The 21,073-nt window shown below is 41.2% G+C and overlaps 1 protein-coding gene across 1 annotated transcript; it reads right to left on the reverse strand.

The window, feature by feature from the left end:
• Window positions 1-3,869: 3,869 nt before the first annotated feature.
• LOC128375685 (coiled-coil domain-containing protein 9B) lies at window positions 3,870-21,073 on the reverse strand. Its single transcript, XM_053336082.1, has 14 exons — window positions 21,012-21,073; window positions 16,590-16,697; window positions 16,336-16,440; window positions 16,016-16,171; window positions 14,895-15,044; window positions 12,382-12,444; window positions 10,227-10,405; window positions 7,383-7,432; window positions 7,228-7,287; window positions 6,105-6,201; window positions 5,159-5,192; window positions 4,437-5,049; window positions 4,273-4,355; window positions 3,870-3,896 (listed from the first exon to the last, which is right to left on the reverse strand). Exons 1-14 carry the CDS (start codon window positions 21,021-21,023, stop codon window positions 3,870-3,872), a joined length of 1,737 nt encoding a protein of 578 aa, XP_053192057.1. The 5' UTR covers window positions 21,024-21,073.

Here is a 21,073-nt window from a genome sequence, read left to right on the forward strand (position 1 = left end):
GGGGTGTGGAGCACAGTCGAAGATGTGGTTGTTACATCCTGAATGATGACAGGAGCAGGGGGAATGACGCACACACTCAGTGGGGAATGCCGACCTGTCTGTGTGAGGTTGTGGATAGGTAGCAGAGCCGGGCCAGATTTCGTCTCCACTTAACCTACATCCATCAGGTGTAATGAAACACCTCAAGTGCCTCCGACTGTTACCTTACTGTGTTTAAATCATGGCTAATAGAATTTAGCATCACAAACCCAAGTAGGAGTTGAGGGTTTGACTTAAACTAATGGTTTACCACAGCAGCCATGTGTCATAGCTTAAAGGTAATTTCATGAGCCATAGCCAAGTCATACAGCACTCAAAAGTTAATATTAACCTTAACCTGAATTTATTGACAGACTTTTGGGGTATGGATGTGAGAGATAACTTCAATCCACGCATTTTAAACCCAACATTCAAACAAAAAGCCTATTGTTGAACACAAAGACAGATACACGTCTGTGATCTGTGATGAAAGACCAAAGCACCACCTTGCTTTCACCATATTCTGAACTCTTTTTAAAAATATTTTCCTCATGAAGGCAAGCTTCTAAAGCTGCTCTCTGCTGCAGAGTACAGCTGACATAATCCTACACTGCACTTCAATCCTCTAATACAGCCTACAGGACTTATTTCCATAATATCAACACCCCCACTGTGGTGTACTCTTGCATCAGACCCTTCAAACTATTAGCTTAGCTTAGCACCAAAGTGATCCAGGAGTGTTATGGATTGAAATGTGGGGTTTTATCTTCTCATTTGCAGGAATCAAAAACTTTCAGGCTAGCATTAAAAAACGTTGTCAGTTCATTTTAAAAGAGAGATGCTGTGCACACTGTACAGCAAGTCTGTGGCCTCAGTGACAGAAGACTACTATGGAGATTGCCTTGGGAGGAGATAATTAAAATAGTAGCACCTATGGGAGGTCCCACCTGTAGGACTGAGAGGGAGCCGTTTCCAATTCACCAGCTCTGCAGAGAGCTCATCTCAAATTAATCAAATCCATCATGAACGCTGAGTCACTGGACCGAGGTCAAACATCATGGGCTGTTGATGCCGCAATGTGCTCTACATGTCTGTCACATGTGCCCCCTTTCTCTCTGAGACTCACTACAGTGACCTTGTGTTTTTTTTTCTTTTATCTGGAGACATAAAATCTGTCTGTGGTGTTATAGCAGGCACATCAGTCAGTATGGAAGGGAGAGGGTAAGAAAGAAGGTGACAATGCAACAACAAAATGATGCCAGTCATGATTAGAGTCTGTAAATACAGAAAAAACTTTATTGATGTTCTGTATGCTTCCTTTCAAATGGTTCTACATTAAGTTCAGCTATTTCGCACACAGATTCAAATTAGCATGAGCACTCTGAACAGTAAAAAGCTGAGATCACACCTTGACATACACACACTCATACACAGGCACACACAATTATTCCTTCCTTATGAGTACGGACAGCAACATGGAGGACAGCAGTGGACATCCAGAAGCAAGGTGATAATGTCTACAACTAAACGAACGAGTGCAGATATAGAGGACAAACTGCTCTATGATTGTAGGTCATTCTAAATGTCTAAATGGCATTTCACTATCTTGAATCCCACAGGGAAGTTTAAATGTTTCAGAGGTAAACTGACCTGCTTTTCAAACAGATACCTCCTTTACCATTAATTCAAATTCCATATATAATATAGAATACAGAATAAGGCAACCTACTCAAAAACACATTTTCTGTCTTGATTTCCCCAGTGTGCTTCTGCTTCCTGATGAATTGTGTTTCATGTAACCACAGTTGAAGCCAACAGAACCCTTCTGCTCAGAGCATGTCCACTAAATTTTCTAGTAATGGTTACATAACTGTTTACTACACTGTAGCATTAACAAAAGCCAAAACATCTTTGAGGACAGAGTTCTTGTAAGGCTTCTTATTAGAGTTGTCACTTGATACCAAAAACAAAATAATAGAATGGCAATAAATTAAAAAAAATCCATATATGTCACATAGGGAAAAAACAGCTGCTATAATTCACACAAACATTATTTTAAAACAGTTTTAGATTTGAAAAATCTTCCTAGTTAACATTCTGTTGTCCAACCAGAGAGGCAAATAAATAAAATCAATACTGATGCTGCACTGTTAGTTTAGTACAGTACATGCAGTGTAACACTATGTTATGATACAAACAATGAAATAAAGGTACAACTTCAATATCTGAAGAGGCCAATATGCAAGGCACAACAACTTATAGGATTCTCAAAGATGCTTTTTAAAAGTATGAGTTGTCTTTTACAAGTACAAAACAGAACAAATGACAAAACTGAATTACAGCTGAATCCCAGTATTGTTGACTAAGTGCTGAACCCTCATGGACCTGGATGATGTATTTTCAACATTTCAAGTCAGTTGATCCCGAAGGTGCCAAAAGCCTCCATGGAGAAAAGTGTTGGAGACAGCTCCACCCTTCTGTACCAGGAGTGTTAACACAGGCTGTTTAAATACAGCAATAACTAACTATAAAAACATGAGTTTTTCAAAATTGTTTTTTGCTGCTTGTCCATTGCTTAAGTTTGTAATGTTACAGTTTCATATTATGTGCCTAAAATCACTTGATGAGTGGCCAAAAGAGTCTGAGGAAGACTAGATAACTGGGATTCAGCTGTAACCTGTGCTGACTTTAGAGAACATAATAACCATGTCTTTGTTAAAGGGCAAATTTGAGATTTTAGTGAAACTGTGTAAGTGATCACTTGTCAAAATGTCTTTTATTTCTCTTTCTTTTGAAACATATTAAAGTTTTCACTGCTACCAGAGGTCCATTTAACAAAATCTGCAACATGTAAAGTGCAATTTTCAATGCCTTTTCGCTTAGTTTGTCAAGTTTCACTAAACACAATAAGCATCATACTTAAAACAGATGCATGAGCATGCCAGAGCCCTGTAGGATTTGCAAATTTGTGCACAGTTTCCACGTGACGTGATGCTGTCACATTTTGCTATTTGTGCGTAAGCAGTGCTCCCAAAATCTCTTTAGATGATCTCAAAATCAAAAACCATGCACAGTACCAGTCAAAAGTTTGGACACATTTTTGACTGGTACTACATATGTCAGAAGTTACATTTTGGAAATATAACAGTGCCTTGATCAGTTGCCAAAAACAGTAATTCTCAAATGTGCCCTTTAATACTGTACTTGTATTGATTTATGGTTCATAAAAGGCCATTGACTGATGCTGGAAGCAGTTAATAAATAATATCTAATCACACAGTTTTGAGAGTAGAAATACAAACTCTACTTTAGGTCTACTGTATCATCATATAATACAGACTTTATTCCATTATTGAAAATACCTCAAAGGCAGACTCAGGCACTAAATAATTGGACTGTGGCTGAAGTTTACGGTCAAGGTCTCAGATAAACTAAGTTAAACTAGCTAAGTCAAACCGATCAGCTAGCCTCCTGATATGTACCTTGAAAATTTCATACAAATGTAAACAATCAATGATATTGCACTCAAGCAGCATACTAAGATACTGAATAATGTGTCAGTACACATGCTTTTATACTCATAAAGTGCTTGGATGTAAAAAAAAAAAAAAAAAAAAAAAAAAAAGTATTTGAACAAGGAAAATGTTTTGAAATGTTCCTCACCATTTTTATGTCCAATTTTGATAAAACTTCACCAGGTGGGACATGCCACAGCAAAATGAAACCATGTGTGTATGCCATAAACATGGTATCTCGAATGAGCTACCTGAAGCGAAACAACGCATCCAAATACAAAGAGGCCAGGCTCTGTGTCGCTGTGTTTTGGTTTCGGTATTTACATCCTGAAAATGTCAAACAATCTTCCCATGCTCTCTTGCCTGCAAAAAAAAAGAAAGAGACAAAAACTGTGATTTCTTTTCTATAATTTGCATTGCAACTTTACATATTTCAAGCATACTACTTTTCTACAGTATATGACCGATATAAGAAGACGGTCACATATTATCACACAGTTCCAGTGGTGGATGAGATGAAGAGGGTTTTTCTCATGAGACTATTTTTCCTGCACTCCAACAGGCCTCAGAAGCGGTGCATATACTTAAACTGAAATTGGATATTGCACCGCTGCAGTGCAGATATACTGCCGATCTGCCTCTTCATCCATTTAACTCATCATCCATTTGCACTTTCCTCCATCAGTCCATTTACACAGTTATTGATTCCTCCATCCCTCTTCCTGTCTCTCACACTGACCTTGTCACTGCTGGTGGAGTGTGCTGGGTGTGTTTCTCCTGACTCCAGGCTCAGGACAGATAGACCTGAGTCTATTAGTTCCTCTGTGAAAAAAAAGCAATATTAGCTCAATATACCATCTGGATGAAGTGTCAGGAAAACTAGACACTGAAGTCATAGCATACCTGTGTTTGTGTTGCTAATGTTGCACTTGGCAAGCTCTACAGGCTGGACAGAGTTCTCCTGTAGAGAGGCACAGGCTTTCTCCACAGGGGGGGAGCTGGGAGCAGTGGGGTGGGTGCTGTCTTTTTTAGTACATTCAGATTCAGAAGCCTGCTGCTGGGCAACAGGAGTAAAAGGACCATCTCCCTGATCCTGAGGACTACAACAATCCTCCTTGGCACTTTCAAGAGGCTGCTGTGGCCCCTGCACCTCACACTTCATTTCGTTAGGTGTGGAAGCTTTTAAGGAGCTTGGACTTGATGCTGGGCTGGCAGTCTCTTGAGAGCTTGTGATTTGTCTTGTATGAGCGCCCTGGATTAGGTCCTCTGAGAAGCGTACTTTTTTCTCCGAACCCCGAGGGGACGGGGCATCTGTCTTCCCCTGAGTGGGGGTGTCCTTTCTTGAGCTAGCAGCTGACACAGAATCTGTGGATCCACTCACTTCCTCAGATGTATTTAGAGAATCTGGGCTGGGTGATAACTTAATTTTTGAGTCCTGATCTTTCTGATCTTCCGCCTCTGCATCTGTAAGAGCGTCAAGCTCCTCCAGGAATTCCTCCAATGTTGTGTCAGAGGACTAGGAAATGAGATGAGGAGAAATAATCAGGTGTTTATACTTCTTTAGTGACATTTACCAACCAATGCATGGTTCATATTCACAGCACAACTCTGATTTGGCCACTCACCAGTTGGTTATCTCCTTCTTCATTTGCTTGCCACCTGAAAATGAAGGAACTTAATTTAAAAAAACTGTAACAATGTTGAAACTGTGGGTTGCAAACGTGTCATTATTTTGCTCTTTACAATGTGCAACTTACAGTGAATTCTTCTTAGAGCATTAACATTTTAGGAAGTACTTGCTGAATTAAATGATACAATACAACTCTCGTGTTTGTACGGTAAATATGAAGCTACAGTTAGCTTAGCTTAGCATAAAGACCAGAGACAGGGAAACAGGTAGCCTGGTTCTGTCTAAAGGTAAGAAAATCTGCCCACCAACACATCTAAAGCTCATTGAATAACACATTATAGCTCACTTGTTTCATATATACAAAAACCAAGGAAGGAGGTCACTGCATCCAGCCGGCAAATAATGCGCCACAGAAAAACAACCAAGATATAACTAGTGAGCTAAAGAGGTGCTAATAAGTGGATTTTGTTACCTTTGAACACACATAGAGAAAGAAAGTCATCTAGAATTTTTCACTTTCAATTTCACTCTCACTTACATTTGTGGCTTTTTCAGATTATTATCACTTATGTAACAACCCACCCTGAAAGCCTCTTCAGCACTCAACACAGGAGCTTTTTTCATAACAGAGGATAATTGAGGAAAAATGAAGGCAGTGAGACATCAATGAGGCCTTCTGGGTTATTTAGTCAGCTGCCACAATTTCTAAATCAAGTCCCATGACATCTAGGGGAAATTTGTACATTAGGGCACAGAGCAGGAAAACAACATGCGTTCCCACATCCGTTTTACATCTTTCATTAGTCACAGCTCGTTTCCTCGTAACACTTAATTGAGCCTGTGGTGAGGCACATTCAGCATCCTATTGGTTGAATCAACTTTTAATGTCAGGCTGTTGCGTGCGTGATACAAAACTAGATAAATGTTTAGCTGTTACTGACCTCCTGGCTCTCCCAGTCAGACGATCTTTGCCTTTTGCTTTACTGCTCATCACTAACACGTTTTTAGCTCCCTTGTCTTTTCCTCGCTTCTCATGACCTAGAACAGAAAAATACAGAAGGTTAAAGTCACAATTAAATGACATTTTACATAAAAAGTGGTTCAACCTGTTACTATCAAGAAGAAAAACATGTTCTTCCAAAACAATAGCGTATCTTTATAGGGGAACACTTCTAGACTTTTATCCTCTTGTCCTGTATATGTCAAGATCCAAAAGCACTGGACCCTACAAATTCCATTATGCAGATAACAATCCAAGTACAATAGTGTCACTTTGTTAAACACTCCCTGATTGTAAATAGGTCATATCTATCCAAATCAAAAGGTTCAGATTACAAATATCTGTTGCAACTCAGGGTTTTTGTTATTAATTTGTAGTTTCCATGACCAAGCTGAAATGACCCCAATGACATCATCAGGGTTATTTCTTCAGACTTGAAAGAGCTCCTTCAGAGCCACAACGGACTTCATACAGCTGTTTTCACAGGCTAAGCACTGCTTCTCATGAATGATAACCTGACCTTGATGTATAAAATAAAAGTCCCCCCTTTAAGTCAAGTCAAGATATTTTTTCTTGTGTAACCCAATAACACAAATCATAAATTTGCCTCAGGGGGCTTTACTATCTGTTCAGCAATATAACATTCTCTGTCCTTTGACCCTTGATTCAGATAAGGAAAAACTCCCCTCTTAAAGTTACAATAGATGTTGTGTATACTGAATAGACCAATGTAGTACAATCACAGCACAGAAAAACTTGATATATGATACTGAATTGCTGGAGTGTCCTCCCCCTTAATCTTTTGCTTATGTTTTACCAATAAGATTAATAATCCCCCTCAGCCCCTATGCTAAACTACACTCCAGGCAATATCTTGTGACAAAAATGTCACAATGTAGGGTTCAAGATTTTCCAAAATTCCAATATTGGAAAAAGATGAGAGTTTAGTTTAAATATTTAACTAATATTTTTTTTAAAAAGGGTTCTTCACTTTTGTAAATAATGTGTAGTGACTTTAAGGCACTGAACTGATTATAATATGTGTGTATAACCTTGAGCGATACCTCTTGAGTCAGCACTTGACCTGGGCTGTCCTCTTCTGGCATTTCGTCCACCTGGAAATAAACAAAAAAAAAGAATAAATATAAGAACAGAGGACAAGACACCAATGAAATCTATTATAATTGGTATCATAATGTTTTATTGTATACAGTCTCACCTCTGCTGGGAGGTCCCCACTCTCTGTCTGGGGCAGATTTGTCTGAGAACCTGAAAGCAGAAGTTCAGTTTAGACAGGAACATAAACCAACACAGGCAGTGTTTTCCAAAAACAGTGTGCCAGCAGATGATGTCTTGGTCAATGGAGATCATTTATATACACTTATGTCACCTAACATCTACATCCCATTAACAGGCCATTTAGAAATTCATCATTGTGCATTCAATATTGGCCAGAATGTTTAAGAAGTTATGCTCCATGTTTCACAATCTCAAATCTCACATCCACTGAAACGGTCTCAATTGTTGAATCAAAAACACATTTCCTTTCTATTCTTACTGGATGGCCTTGTTTAAGCCTCACCAAATAAGGAAAGGCATTTCGTCGCTTATCCCTGGCTAAAAATAGCCGCTCCTCCCTTGTCTCTTTACATTTTGATGTTTCCTTAAACAGCACATTAATTTACTCTGCAACTTAGTCACTCTGAGCACCACAGCTGGCCTTATTTGAAATGTAGCAAACACACTAAAAATGAATGGGCTATTTTTTCCCTCTGGGCAGTTTGGGTGATATTGTGTGATTTGACTCAGCAGTGTGACAGCAGGCTTTCAGATCAGAAAGTGTGTTCAGTATGATGCTAATTTTAAAACAAGCCAGTTAATTTTAAAAGTAGATGAAAGTGTCATCCAGATTTGAGTCAAACACACCCTCACATACTGCTTATACAATGATACAATTTGTCTGACAAATGATTATTTGGTGATGCAGTTACTTTATAAGATCCTGTGATCTGATTAGATTTAGTCTTGGGATCATCATCGAATGGATTCTTCCACTGAATAATCTAACTACAGAGCTGTTCTCTAAAGGTATTTTCTCATTTCAACAGCATCTGCACCTCAAGAGAAAAGATCCATTCACACTGGAACTGGACAGTCTGGAGGCAGTGGCAGAGAAGAGGAAGAGGAACAAGATCAGTGCCATATTTGACATGCCCTCTCACTCACTTTATGGCCAACTCGGGCAAATGGGTAGCTCATTCAGTCACTGACTAATTCTACCAAAAACAAGACAGAGCGCTACAGGCGCTCATTTGTGCCCACTGACATCAGACTGTACAAGAGCTGTGACAACAGGATAAAACAGCTGTGAAGGCCTGCCACCACCATCTCCAGCCAAACCACACACTCCCTCCATCCTATCTATATCCTATGTATGTGTATGTATACTGTGAATATGTGTGGATCTGTGTGGATGTGCGTGTATGGTGTTGGTCAGAGGTTTGGACACTCTTTCTTATTCAAAAGTATGTACTTTTGACTGGTTCTATAAATACAGTATATACTGTATGTAGGCATATTTAATTCATTTTTTGTCCATTACTTCACCTCTATGACATATATATATATATATATATATATTTATAGCCATTATTTCTGCACATTTTACACAACCTTTCTATTTTTACATCCATAAATCAAGTCATGTAGTCAATGTACAAGTATTGTAATGTGCATAATTTTCATAATATGTATAGATTTAATTCAATTTACGTGACTGTTTATTTTGTTATGTTTTACTACTCCTAGTTATAATCTGTTTCCTTATTTCCAGCACTGCTGTAACATGCACATTTCCCCTGTGGGGATTAATAAAATCTTGTCTCTTTAGAAGCAAAACAGGAGAAAAGAAAAAGTAGTTTAGGACTAGCGGGTGATTTAAGAATTTTCTGGTAATTCAGCAGAACACATTACAATAAAGTTACTATGTTTACTAAACATCTGATTATAACATATTTCAAGAAAAAGACTTTAAAAGAATAGCTCAACATTTTAGGAAATGTAATTTTCTTGCTGAGAGTAGTGAATAGATTGATCCCACTTTCATGTCTGTCCAGTAAATATGAAGCAAGACCCAGGAGATGATTATCTTAGCTTGACCTAAAGATTGGAAGTGAGAAATTATCCAACCTGGCTCAACTGCCAATATCAGCATGACTATAGATCACAAGACATTATATATAATTTGTTTAACAATATGTGGTTTGACAGAGAGGCACTAGAGCAGTCTCCTGGTCGGGTGCAGTGACTTCCTGGTTTCTACCATCAACAACAGTCATTAGTCCCACCAGGAAATAGTTCCTGCACACATATCACACTAAAAACACAAATCACCATTTTTACATTTCTGTTTGTGTACAGATACAGTAATCAAGATACATAATGTGTAAATGAATTAGCTTTACAGGTGGTGGTGGTGGGCAGATATTTTAACCTCTGAACAGAGCCAGGCTAGCCTCATATTTAGCATACACATGTGAGCGTGGTATTAATCTTCTCATTTAGCTCTTGACAGTATAGCAAATCATTTCCCAAAGTTAAGTAGAGATTATTAGTAACAATACAATGTTATTAAATTATATGAAATTAGACTAAGGTTAAACATAATGAAGATGTGTCTTCATCATGTATTATTAAGGATAATATGTATCATTAATGAGGACTAATGGTTAGAGAAGGAGATTTGAGGCTAGAGATTCACTCCTGAACTAGCTGGGATGAGATGGTTGGGAAAACTGGACAAACAACACCCTGCTCTTCTTCACTGAGGACAACCAAGTGGCCCTCAATAAACGTTTAATCACCCTCTGCTCAGCGGCTAATGGAAGGATAAGTGTGATGGTTTATAATGCAATGCTTGAGAAGAATGACTATGCTCAAACAACATTCCTTTTTAAGCTAAATATAAATGAGTTCTCCCATGTGAAGGGGAGCCAATGAAATACCAAGTGGAGCAGCAGCAGACAACGTGCATCAAGAAAGGTTCAGTGGTAAAAAGTCTTACATGTTGTCAGTTTTGTCCATGTCCCACGCCCGCCTCCACTGGCCCTTGGCGTTCTTGTGACGCGCCACTCTCTCCCTGTCGATCTGCTCGCGCTCTTTTTTCCACCGCAGGTACTCCTCCTGCTCCTCTCTCGACGTGGGGATGTTGAGGTCTGTGCTGGCCTGCGGGCTCTCAGGCTCCTTGGCAGAGACAAAAGAATCCAGTGTGTTTTAATACACAAAAACAAGAAGCTTCCTTTACATCAGGGTGGTCTCTATTATTGAGTACTGGCTTTGAAACATGATTAAATTAAACACTCGCACCATTTGTGTCACGTTATAATACATTTAAAGCATCACTCTACACTCTAATCAAAGCAGTACTGGGAGCCAGCTCAACATTAAACATGGGTGGTCATAAACAAGAACAGCTCCTCATCTCTAAATGACTAAATAGCAACAGGGTGATATACAGATTAGTAGGGTTCAAAGGAAAGGGAACAAACAAGGATTTTTTGGGGGGGTATTTTCATGCACAAGGCATTAATGTATGCCAATGGCTGCCTCACCGTAAATATTAATGGTGTCAGCTCATACCACTCAGCTCCCATTTGATGACAAAAAGCTTGTTGTCTGTGTGCCAGGATGACGGTGAGGCAACACAATCAAATTCTTTGAGATAATATTTTCCGGACAAGAGCAGCGTACAGTAAACGCAATTATGTGCCCTTCCTCCATTCCCCTCATAACCTGTTTATTGATTACTGTGATGAGAGCAGAAAGGGTTTGCTAGCTAATACAAAAGGGAGATCTGATGCAGGCTCTTTAACACATCAAAGAGGACAGAGGCTGCGTGCTCTTGTTACAAAGCCCTGGAGCGAACCAGGGCAACAAACAGCACTGTGATCCGCGGGAAATCACGTAAAAGCAATCTCTGAGCGAAAGTGCTTGTGTTTTTTTACAAAGCAGGAGGAAGGGAGTGTTTCTGTTTGGAGATAAATTAAAATGGTGTGCGGGGAATCTACATGCTGAATGGCATATAGTGTCTTACAGCAACATTAAAAACAGTTGGACACAGAGAAACAGCACAGTCTTAGTAAGAAACTATGATGGGTGATGTTTTCCCCTCTGGTGTGTACCAATCAGAGCCAAGTAAACATGTTGCCTTGCTGGGTACAATTATTGGAGAACATGACATCTGTGTTCAGCCTTCTGTTTTCCACCTCCTCTCCCCTTCCTCTCCTCTGGCCCCCAGAGGACACTAGGGGCCACAAGGGAAGACACTTCTCACATGTTCCAACAGGCCATCTCCTGCTGCCACCCCAGCCGGCCTGCTAATTAGCACTTTTTTAATTTCTCGCCTCCATGAGGCTTCGGTGAGTGCATTGTCAGAGGCTAAAGCAGGTAGGATGGATGTTACACAGTGCTGAAAGAAAGCAGATCTTGGTCTCAAACTGGGCAACCAAATTTAGATTATAGAATGAAAGATAAATAGTGAAAAAAAGATTGATCATGTCTTGTTTCTGGAGTGCTGAGCTGCTATTCCTCATCCTCAAGAGCTGCACACTTTCAGGCCTGAAATACCTGAAGAGGTTTACAGTATATTTGTTAACCAAAACAGTTAACAAAGCTGAAGGCTGTCTGACCTTCAAACATTATGCAACAGCACAGAAAAAGAAAAAAAAGGGAAAAAAATGGTCCTAGGGCACTCACTGGGCCCAGACACCAAAGCAGGCACAGTACAGAGGGGCAGAGAGTCATGAGCATGAGCAGCATCACTTGTGATGTGATGTATTCGGCGGGCCTTTGAAGCCCGTTGTCCCTGCCTCCTAAGTCAGCCTGTTTATCACACGCCTTATCTGAGAGACAGTTCTGAGCTACTCCAGCAACGTTAACACGCAAGCCAGCAGGAGGCAGATGGGGACAAGCACAGGGAAAGGGGGGTATGCATGACAACGTGTCGTGCCTGTCTGCATGTGAGTGTTTGTGATGGGGGGGTGAGGCATATGGGCATTTCTCCACGTTTTTGTGTGCTCACATAGTGCCGCTGTCAAATGGAAACCTTGTATTTTAAATTTCTGCAAATCCTTTGACTTTGAGAAGAGATAGTGACAACATGTATGTTTATGGTGATGAGCATTAATGTAGATATGTCCCTTTCAACTAAGGTAAAGTACCTCGCAATGCTCTGAAAGCCAGTGGTGCTCCTCGGTCTGCTTCTGTCCTTGTTTAACCTCATCCTGTTAAAGAGGAGAGATGAGAAAAAAAGGAAGGTGGACACAGTAACAATAAGGGTGACACAGCAACTTGTTGTCAGCCAATTAAACATGGCTGTAAAGAGTCACATTATTGCTGCCATAAATAGTACAAGCAAATCAAGCCAGTGTACAGACTGAGAAAGATTTAGAGGCCTACACTGCCACCTAGGGGACTAATAGTGCTATAGCATGACTTAGCAATGGAGGCTTAATTATAAATGTCCCCTGCAATAGGGTCAACAGAGCTGCGTGCAATTTGCAGACGGTAGATCCTTAGTGTCTTAAAAATTAAATTCATCTTACTGAAAGAACAGAATTGTGTGAGTTTTGGTCGTGGTGTGTTTCTAACTGCAGGTTATGCTCTGGTGAACTCAGTCGATGAGTCATGTTGCCATTAACAGCAACACTTGCATGAATAGCCAGGGGGGAAATACAATAAACGCTGGACAGAGTGTGCACCCACTGACAATGACACCCACATACACACTCTCCTACCCACCACCAAATGCAGTCTGACACATACACAAACACAAAAGACTCTTGACTACATTGCCTCTTTTCTTATTTCTCCCCTCTCTTCTGTCTCACACTTCTGCTTCCTCCTCTCCCTCTCTCTGACCCTCTCCTGGCACATTGCCAGGCCTGTCTCTTTGGCAGCATAATGAGCCTTTTCAGAGTGAGAAGGCAGCCGAATGTTAATTAGATCGAATCGGCCCTTTCAGGATGGTGGGAATGGCAAAACAATCGTGCCAGAGGAGAGCAGACCACTTAAGGTTTCAGGGAGGAGAGGCTGGAAACAGACGGAGAGCTGCCAGGAGTCTCCCCCTCTTTCTTCCTCTGTTTTATTCTCTTCTCTCCCTCCTTCTCCATTTCCTTTCTCCTTTCTCTCTCTCTCATGAGTGTGAACTGACTAGTCTAGTCATGGGGTACTTCTGCTAGCAGGCATTACAATCTGCCTGGTATACTGCCCGATAACCACACCCCTCTTACAGACTCATTATTTATTTCCCTACACACACATGCGCATTAGAAAAATATTTTAGAGGCAAGGCAAAGCTACAGTATTGTACAGTAAATCACGGCCTGTTTTACATACAAATAATTTTCGAACATTTGCCAGAAAGATACGAGACATTTTGTCCCCCTCCCTTAACACCCCGTTGCAGTGTTTTCCCTGCTGCTTTTGTTAAATGATACCAGTTATGTAAACAGCGACCACATGGAAACCAGGTCTCAGTGATTCACAGTTGACTGGTGCACTGGAGCGCTGGCTACTGTTCAAGTGCTGATTCAGTCCACATGATAAATAAAGGGGACAGACCAAGCGGGGCCAGAAATAAAGGCAGGAGAACAGCATGTTCAGCCCATATATTTAGTGCACATTAACTCAGACAGGCCAGTGAGCAGCACCCAGTCTATCAGCCAATCATTTGCGTACATATAAATACATATTTAGACTGAGCCTCGACTGCTTGTTTCCCCTGGTTTTGTGTCCAGAGACCCCTTGTGCGATCAGACTGTGTCTGTGTTTACAGTGGTGAGGATCAGCTGTCTGTGCTGTGCGTCAGCGTATTGATTGGGCAGCTTATGAGTGTGTCTCTATGTGTGCGTGTGCACGTGTGTGTGTGTGGGTGTGTGTGTGTGTGTGTGTGAGTTCGTGTGCGTGTGTGTGTCAGGCTTCAGACTGAGGCAGAGCAGCTGTTTCTACATATTTGGGGGTTGGGGGGGGGGGGGGGGGTAAGGTCAGTGACAGTGTGGCATTTCACAGCCTGCTGCATGTGTACATGTGTCTCTGCCTATCTGCATTAAATATGAAATCTCACACCAACAACATACAATAAAGCTACTCATGTTAAACGTGATATTTCCTCTATCTTTATATTATTGATAATCAGGCTTGTTGTTCAGACAGGAGTGTTTCAGCACCTATCTATCTTTTACAGCTCCAGAGGGACTTTGTGAACTTTACAGCCTCTTCCACGTGACCAAAGGCATCTACAGCCGGAGGTGGAGGGATTTTTCTTTTGCTTAAAATACAACAAAAGCTCCTCAGAGGAAGAAAGATTAATGAGATAAATAACTGTCAAACCTGAGTTGGATTACACTAAGAAAACTCCAGGCCATTTGAAGAGTCTCAGTTTGTTGAATTTCGACTGTACAGAGCATCTACTCAGCCAACAGCTCTATTACAGGCCCCCTCCCCTAATCCTACAGCAGTCAGTCACAGCCCTGGTCCACCTCCTGTCCGCCAGCCTTTGTGCTCCATCAGTGGAGGGGTGTGGTCAGTCAACATGTCTGACATCTATGTAAAACAGCTCGATTCAGCACGAGAGGGGGAACAAAGGGGGATGTGAGACTGGAAGCAGACAGGACGGAGCCCTTAAATGCATCAGCGTATGATCACCGTAGTGTTTAGTGGGTCTTATCCAAACCTGAGCTGCTGTGTCTTTCTTGGTTGTGTGAGGAGGCTTCTTCCCCCTCCCAGATGACTCCACGCGCCTCGTCTGTCCCTCATCAGCAGGGCTCTTGACATCTGCCGTGCCCGGCCTCTTCTCAGGCCTCTCACTCACCACCCTCTTACCCTGGGAAGACAGTTATTTAAATTGGAGTACTACAAGTACAGCAAGGTGCATTGCAAAATAGAGAGTCAGTACCTATCATGTCCGAATTGTACACGATAATTATTGACTTGAGGGTATAAATTCATATTATGAAATAATAATGTTAATGAATGTGCACAAGCTATTAAAACCCCTGAAGAAGACAACATATTCTACCTCACACAGCTGCACATTTTTAGTGAAATATCTAAACAGCTATTGGATGGATTGCTGTGCACAAAGGGATGTATCCTAGTGACTTTTGGTGATCTTTGGATTTCTCATCTATCATCACATATCTGCTTTTGCAGGTATTTGGTCATAAACCTATTGCACAAATTGAGATTTTATCCTGATGATGGTGGTGGACTGACTGGCTGACTAACATTTCCATCCCCAGAGCTGCATGCTGATAGCCTGGCTAAACAGTTGTTTAGCTAAATTCACTAAATATTAAATTGCATTTTTGTAAAGCTGAGGTAAGTAGCTCTGACTCTTGAATATAAATTATCTAATAGTGGCAAGAACATTTCAACTATAGATCTGATACACATAAAGGTTCTATGAATAGTTTGTATTATAAAATGACTACAATATTTTCTATTCACTGGCCTCAAAGTTTGTCTATCATCTGACCTATTGTAGCCCTGAAAGAAGGCCAAAACATCAGCTAATGGAATAAAGTCTGACACTGAAAATTCATCACCCTAAAGAGTGTCTCATTTCTTTGCAAGGTATCACAGTGCACTTGTTTCCAGCTGAAAGCCTTTTAGTTGAAAGTTTACCATATTGCTTTCAGTTAGTTTTTCTTATTGATTTGATAGAGTAATTGCTTTGTGTCTGTTTTTCTTTCATTAGAATGAAACTACAGGGGTTTTCGTTCCAACAATATTTTTCCTCCCTTGTCTTTTAATTTGGAAATGGGTACTTCATAATCCCTGCCGTGCATTTACCTTTTTGCCAGCCATGGTGACCATCAGCTGCTTCTTGTGGCCTCTGCCAATGCCTGGTGGAGGACCCTCTCCCCCTTGGTCAGGCCCAGCCTCCTGCTGTCCTTTCCCAGCTGGTGAACCACCGCTGAATGACTTAGTCACCACCACTCGACTGTCCTGCTCCAAAGAAAAGAGCTTGTTATAAAATATTCATAGAGCTTATAGCATCATTTTCTGAGAAAAAATACTGTATGTGCTATCAGCAGTACTGACAGTACTTTGGGTTGTTAGTCTGCTGATAAACATTAAAATAAAGGTTGCCTCACATTGTAGACACTCACACTGGTGGACTTGCTGATTGTGATACTAAGGTCATCAGCTTTGCCCTTGCGGCTCTGCAGAGCCATTCCGTCCTCTTCTGCCCTTTTCTTGTCCTCCTCCACCTCCTACATGCAACTCAAGGAAAACAGAGAGCTAATCAGGAGGCGTGTAAGAGTTCCAAGCTCTCAAAGGAAAGAGACATTCCCCAGACATCATGTATTACTAATCCTGATAATAGCCAGATCCCACTCTGCCTGCAGGCGCTTGTTCTTACCTTGTACCTCTTCATGAGTGCTTCATTCTTCCTGCGGAGTGCCTCTATCTTCTTGTCCAGCTCCAAGTCCCTCTCATGATCCCTTTTGGGCATCATGTCACTGGCGGTCTGTGAGGAGACACATCAGATCATGAATCAAGTGGATCATTACAATAAAAGTTCTACTTAAATCAAGTTGTGTACTGTTTTTCTTCAGTGGTTCAGTCAAAACATTTTAGCTAATTTTCAGCTTTTGTCTGGGTTGCTATCCTCAGGTTGGTGTTGACAATGCCATCATCTACCTGCTTCATTGAGCCCTCTCTAACCTGAACAAAACAGGCAGCACTCTGAGAATTATTTTCTTTCATTTCTCCAGTGTCTTGAACATAATCCAGCTTTGGGTACATCCATAACCTTGTGGATTGCTGACTACCTGACAGACAGACCATACTTTGTACAGATGTGTGTCTGAACAGGTGGTTAGTAGCACAGGAGGACTGCAGGAGACCTCACACCTTCCCTCTTCACCCTGTACACCTGTTAATTTCAGTACAACTCTGACTCCTCAGATGACTGCAGGTGTGGGGTGCATCAGTGGTGGGCAAGAAGCAGAGTACAGAGACATGGTGGACATGGCATGATGTGGGAATAACCACCTGCTAGTAAATGTGGCAAAGACCAAGGGGATGGTTATGGATTATAGGAGGACCAGGGCTTCTTGGAGAGGAGATAGAGGTGGTGGAGGTATACAGATACCTCAAAGTTCGCCTTGACAACAGACTGCACTGGAAATGCAACCAAGGCTGTCTTCAGGAAAGGACAGAGCAGACTGTACTTCTTGAGTAAGCATACGCCCTTCAATGTGTGCATACTGAAAATCTGACTACTAGTCAGTTGTGGCAAGTGCAATATTCTTTGAAGCTGTCTGCAGGGACACTAACAAACTGATCAGGAGGGATGTCTCTGTACTGGGGACTCCTCTGGTTGTGGAGAGGAGGGTGCTACCCAAACTGTCAAACATAATGGACAACATCTTGCATCCTCTGTGACCTGCTGGTCAAACAGTGCCAAACTTTCAGTCAGAGACTTCTGACTGCTTTATTGTGACAAAAAAACACTGCACTATGTAATTCCTGCCAACTGCCCTCAGACTTTGCTGAGACTCCTGTGACAGTGAAGACAGATTGTTCACCTGGAATTTTTTTTATTTCATTATCCATCACCTCTGTTATATTTCATATTCATATTCTGGTCATCTTTAAAGTACTGTCTGTATATACTATTACATATGTATATATAGTGTCAATTATTCAAGTATCTTAAGCACCTTGCTACATTTGAAATATCCACCTGACTTGCACTAATGTGAACAGTATTGCTCAGCAAATAGTATTGAGTGAGTTAGTCTATTTAATCACGGTACATAATTTAGCATTTAATTGTATATCTTTCTTTCTATCTATCTATCTATCTATCTATCTATCTATCTATCTATCTATCTATCTATCTATCTATCTATCTATCTATCTATCTATCTATCTATCTATCAGAGCTGATTAGTAATATCTTTTTAGTAATATCTTTTAATAACTTGCTTTGAGAAATCTTTGTTTAACAAAATTATTTTTAAATTAAATATCTGATCAAATAATACATTAACAAGATTACAAATCTTGAGTTTAATTACTTATAGAATAGATAACGAAGATTCATAAATAATCTATAAATGCAATAGTAAACTTTAAATGTAGTTCACCTTTAAAAAGAGCATAATCTATGACAAAGAGTGGATCTACTAATCGCTGATAGGTGGACAACCAGAATGGAAATGCTCCTGTGTCCACACCACTGCATCTACTGAGATAACACTCAGCGCTTTAGCACCCCTTCACACCAACAGATGGAGGATTCATTACAACGCTCAGTTACACAGGGAGAATACATATGCAGAGCATCCTAAACATCCCGATGTGGTCAGACTCAGCAGGGCACGCCTCCTCACACGACAAGAGGCACCATACCAAAAACTTCCACGTGCTCTAATGGAAGAGTGAGTATGCCATCACTTCCTTGCAAGAAAATCTCTCTTTAATCTGCTATACCAACTGCAAATATGAACATGAGAGCTGTTGAGTTGAAGAAAACTCAAATGTTCAAAGCATGCCAAATTGCAATAGTATTTCATATTGATAAGGCTCCAAAAACCATTTCCAGCCCAAATCTCAGCAGTAACTTAATGCTCCCTCTCTGATCGTGTCCATCTGGTCTTTCTTGAGGTGAGGGCAAGTGTGAGTTTCTTTAACTGGCTGAAGAGCAAACTAAAGGGTGAAAGTTCTAGAAGGCTAGTGAGTGAGGAACTCCTCTCTGCAGCAAGAGGGATATAGAAGCATACTCCCTTCTTAAACCTCATCCTACCAACATATTTAACATACAAGGACTACTGACTGGGGATCCTGGGGAGGGTAAAAATAAACAACTGTAAGAAGCAACCATCATAGTAAAATGTTCATTCATTTCTTCTCAAATAATTATGTAATAATAATAAAAACATGAACTCAGTGAATTGTTCAGTGTATCAAAACTGCATCAGCAGAATTGGGTGCTTTTGACTGAGGTCCCCCAGGACCCTAATTCATTGGTATTTTGAAAAAGCACTAATTAAAACAGAAACAGAAAACAATGCTATGTAATGTAGAGTACCTTTGAGATATGACACAAAGTATATCCCTGGGGTCTGCAGGTACCCCCGTTGGTAGTATTAAGCAGTAGCACTGCAATAAAACAGTTATATAGGCTGTTGGAAGTAACTTTCTTGCCAAGAAGTATATGCGAAGATTCTCTCATAAGTGTGGTATCCATCTTCTTATCTAACTGTCTGCAAGAAAGGGAAAAGACACATTCCCTAAAATGTCAAACTATTTATTTCAATCCATGCACCAAGCCATCACGAGGACTGCTCATAAGGCAGCTCCTGCTCCATATGAAAAGTAACATATTGTTTTAAACATGTGCTCTGGGCAAATGAGAAAGTAAAAGAAAAAGAAACTATAAGAAAAATCTTGGATTCATGACAGAAAGATGGCAGCATATACAAATATGTGCCACATCTCTCATTGTTCCTTTATTATTTTCTAACTGTAGATTCAGCACCTTACTAGAAGAGGTGTGGGAGTTTTGCTTTCTTCTTATCCTCAGTCAGACTTCATTCAGCACAGAAACAAGAGCGCTCAGACAATACTCAATGAAAGACAGTTATTGTCCCAAAAAAGGAGCCCTCAGCTCAATTAGCGAAAACAAGTGTTTCCCCAATTTGAGTCAGTGCTGGCATCATCTTCGGTTCACAGCTGAAGAGTACTAATAACCCCAAACAAGTAGAAAATTAGTTGCTGCAGCATGATGAAACTGAAAAAACAACATAATTAATCCTGAAGTATCCTATTCTCCACACTCTGAATAAATTATTCGGAGGGGTCAAACCTTGTGGACGGAGACAGGAAGCAGACGCGCAAAAGCATCCATGAGTCAGTCATCTTCTACTGTTGCCCCAGTGACGACAAGAGAGTCGTGGCTGCTTTGATATGATATTACACCGGCACAGAGTGATGAGTCACAACATCATCACATTGGGATCGCAAGAAATTCTTCCATGCATTTTTTCCAGTGCTGTTACGCATGCAAAGTATGGCTGCCACTAAGATGCTGTTGAGCAGTCCACTATCACTTTAGTTTTCTGTAAGGTGCCAGTCAGCAAAGCACACATAACAAACATTCTGATATCCAGCTGTGACCCCAACCTGTTTCAAACCTTTGCAATTACGCACGAGAAAAGTTGGGACTCACTCAGAAAGGCGGCAGGCTGGAAAGTGGTTACCTCACAGCTCCTAGTTGTCAGGGTATCCAAACACAACAGACCATGAGGACATACCACCAAGAATAGGCGCAAGAGAGAGAGAGAGAGGCGCGCTGCCGACTCTGAATCTCAGCAAGGCCAATGTCGGAGACTGAAGAACACCGGCTTTCATAAAACCAAAGTGGGGGAGACTCTGTGTGGGGGCGCTACCCCTCTGGGTTTGGCAACGCAGTTCTGTGATTGTGCAGCAGCAAGGCAAACATGCACACAATCACAAAACCCACAGAGACGTTGTGGGTCTGCCAGCGGACGGCACCCATACCCGGACAGGCAGGCAGGGAGAAGGGGAGGGGGGGCTGCAGAGAGAGCGGTGCCAAAGCTTCCTCCCTGACCCAGCGTTCCTGCCACCTACAGGAGCTACAAACAGGGCGGTGGGAGGGGGGGGAGAGAGAGAGAAAGAGCCAGAGACACAACTGTAGTGCTGCATGTAGCTACGGCTAAATCTGCGACAGAGCAGAACCTAATAACAGAGAGAGTCGGGGAGAGTGTGGGATGAGAGGAGAGAGGGAGGTGGAAGGAGAGAAGGCACTCACGGGTCTTTCCATGTCAGCGGTGAGAGCTGGGCTGGGTCCAGGCGTGAGGCTGCCGAGGCGGC

This window comes from Scomber japonicus, chromosome 16, assembly GCF_027409825.1.
Source record: "Scomber japonicus isolate fScoJap1 chromosome 16, fScoJap1.pri, whole genome shotgun sequence".
NCBI classification, from domain to species: Eukaryota; Metazoa; Chordata; class Actinopteri; order Scombriformes; family Scombridae; genus Scomber; species Scomber japonicus.